At 34.3% G+C, this 3,460-nt stretch overlaps 1 protein-coding gene across 1 annotated transcript in view; it reads right to left on the minus strand.

Annotated features, from left to right (window-relative positions):
* Positions 1–6: 6 nt before the first annotated feature.
* LOC106879533 (TBC1 domain family member 1) overlaps positions 7–3,460 on the minus strand; it is a 196,887-nt gene continuing 193,433 nt past the window's right edge. The window contains exon 17 of the mRNA XM_052969134.1: positions 7–3,114. Within this exon, the coding sequence (XP_052825094.1) occupies positions 2,674–3,114 (441 nt within the window). The 3' untranslated portion in view covers positions 7–2,673. The remainder of the gene's footprint in view (positions 3,115–3,460) is intronic.

The raw sequence follows: 3,460 nt of genomic DNA on the forward strand, positions 1-3,460 counted from the left end.
CACACAAACATATATATACGCACATACATATATACGACGGGCTTCTTTCAGTTTCCGTCTACCAAATCCACTCACAAGGCTTTGGTTGGCCCGAGGCTATAGTAGAAGACACTTGCCCAAGGTGCCACGCAGTGGGACTGAACCCAGAACCATGTGGTTGGTAAGCAAGTTACTTACCACACAGCCACTCCCGTGCCTATATATATATATATATACACACACACACACACGCATTTATTATTCTTTAACATGAATAATATTGAGGAGTGACTTCAAATATTCAGCCTGCTTAGCCCTCATTGGACTGCTAATGAAGGTTAAGCAGGCCCAAACTTTAAAGCCACAGTCAATACTATTCTTGTCAAAGTAATTCTTCGGTTTAATGTAAAATTGTTTTTGTTATGACTTGACATGAAAGCAAACATTAATATATATACACGTATTTATGTGTGTGTGTGTGTTTATGTGTATACACACACATGTATGCACGTGTATTTATATACATGTATACACACGTATTCATATATATATGAACTCAAATATACATACACATATGCGCATACACACACACACATATATATATATATATATATATATATATATATACATATAGCCACATACACACATGCATGTGTAGATTGATGCAATCCATTGCCAACAGTTTCAAGTTTTCTGCATAGAATAATTTGGTTCAAGAATTTCTTGCTAGTCTGCAAAATGTTGGATTCTCTGATTTTGTAAAAAATATGCATAAATTAGTTAGTGCTGATTCAAATGGTTCCATCTTCCCTTTTGTCATATATGCATACTTCTTACACAGTTCATACACATGCAAACATTTCACATCCAAGAAATCAGTTATATTATACCTGTCATAGAGTGTGTGCATACATTTTACACCGTTCATACAAATGCTTTCATTTCAGATTTAAGAAACCACTTATACTTATCATAAAATGTGTGCATGCATTTTACGCAGTTCACACACTTGCATAAATTCCACATTTAAGAAATCAATTATGACACATTTCATAGAATGTGTGCTTACGGTTCAATACACATTTCACATTTAAGAAGTTACTTATACCTGTCAAAGAGTGTGTGCATACAGTTCATATATCAAGGATTAGTTAGTGCAATTTGAGAGATTTATATTGTTGTTTGTGTATAGTGTATAATATATACGTGTATTATATATATATATATATATATATATATACATACATACACAAACACTAATTATCTACACACACAAACATGTAGGCACATGTATATAAACATACACAAACATATATAACATATACACACATTTTCCATTTTGAGGCTCAATTAGTGCTGATTCAGAAGTTTCTTTTATATATATATATATATATATATGTTTGTACACGCTTACATTCCACATTTGGGAGAAATTGAATGTGCATTTTTTTAATTACTGTACATTATTATTACCATGAACTGTATGCACACATTAAGCACCAGTAAATACTGACTGAGACAACTACTTCCTATATATATATATATCTCAGCTTATTCTATGGAGTCCAAAGTCTACAGACCAGATACAACTGATCATGCATTTTACGAAAATGGTGAAAAATTGTGAGAACGAAAGAAGAATTAAGAAATAGAAATCTATATATGAATTATACACGCATATGAATACATACATAAATATAGCCACTCACCCACATTCACAAACTTATATACACATCTACAATCAAATACATGCATTTGCATTATACATACACACACACACATACATACATACCTATATGCAAACATATATACTTGAACATATATACCAATGTACACACACATGTATAGACATATACATGTTGAAATTTAATATGAAAGGTTACATAGTCATGCATTTACGAATATGTACACATACAGACAACACAACCTACACCAGCAGCAGCCACATGAACATTATACAGCAGCTTCACAGAATTTCCAAAGGGAGAGAGCGAGAGAAAGAGAGTAAAAAACACATTAGAAGAAGAAAAAGAGTAAAAAGATGAGAAAGAAGAGGAAAAAGAAGAGGTTTTTAAAATAGTTCTTTTGCTTTAGTTATGAACTTTTTAATATAGGCACAAAGCCTAAAGTGTTGTGGGGAAAGGGTACAGTCAACTAAATCAATCCCAGTATTTAACTGGTACTTTATTTTATCAACCTCAAAAGGATAAAAGGCAAAGTTGATCCCAACAGGAATTGAACTCACAATACAAAGAGATGTAGCTAAATGCTGCAAGGCATTTGGTCTGATACCACTCTGCCATTTTTTTGTTCTGTTTTAAAATATTGGTAAATTCTAAGTTTTGGCTAAAATAATTTCGAAATAGTCACAGCAGAAATGTAATTTTGTGTATGTGTATTTGTTTCTTGTTTTTTTGTGTGTGTGTCTGTATGAATGTATGCATGTGTGTGTGTGTGTGTGTGTGTGTGTACTTGCACATGTATGCATCTCAGAGGTATATTTTAGTAGATGTATATTATATATGCATGAGCTAGATTGGATGTATGCATTTTTCCAGATAAGCAGTAAAAAAAAAAACAAAAAAAAAAACTGCATTCATCAATTTTTAAACAGCAACAACAATAACAACAACATGATGTAAAAGTTTAAACAAACAACAATAACAAATATAGCTACTACTACAACAAAATAGACTACGTTTTCTCAGCATCAGAAACTGGTAAATTTGTGGATTCTACAGCTGAAGATGTTAGACTGCTGGCAGATTGAGTGTCCGAAAGCAAGGAATGTTGAGCCTGAAAATTTGAACTCTCTTTCTCTAGAGTAGCCACACGATCCAAAAGAGCTGCTCGCTCTAGTTCAAGGGCCTGCAGCTTAGAACGCAGTCGTGTCTCGTTGGTCTGGAAGTTGTTGATGGCACTTTCAAGGCTACGTTGTTGACTGAGTGCATTCTGAAGCTTGTCCATCAACTCCCTGTTTTGTTCTTTCAAAGAACGATTTGCACCTTCTAGACGATGGATTATGCTGTTGCCACTGTGGCGCTCTTTCGTTGAAGTGTAGACCATTTCTTCTTGTAACACCTGGTATTCAACTACGTAAGCATGGAGTTGTTTGCTGTAATCCACTTCAAATGCCTAAAAGACAGAAAGAAAGAAACATTTCTGAAATGAAATGACAAACACTAACAAATTAATTCAGTTTGCACTAATTCATCATCATCATTTAGTGTCCATTTTCCATGCTGGCATGGGTAAGATGGTTTGAGTGGAGCTGGTAAGCAAGAGAGCTGCACCAGGCACCAGTCTGTTTTGGCCATGTTTCTACGTCTGGAGGCCCTTCCTAATGTCAACCGCTCCACAAAGTGTACTGGATGTCTCTAATGTGTCACCAGCATGGGTGCCTTTCACATCACCAACACTGTTCATAACTACGATTTCCCTTAGCTTGACATGTCTTCTCAAATTAATTTTTTGTGAATTA

This window comes from Octopus bimaculoides, chromosome 7 (assembly GCF_001194135.2).
Source record: "Octopus bimaculoides isolate UCB-OBI-ISO-001 chromosome 7, ASM119413v2, whole genome shotgun sequence".
NCBI classification, from domain to species: Eukaryota; Metazoa; Mollusca; class Cephalopoda; order Octopoda; family Octopodidae; genus Octopus; species Octopus bimaculoides.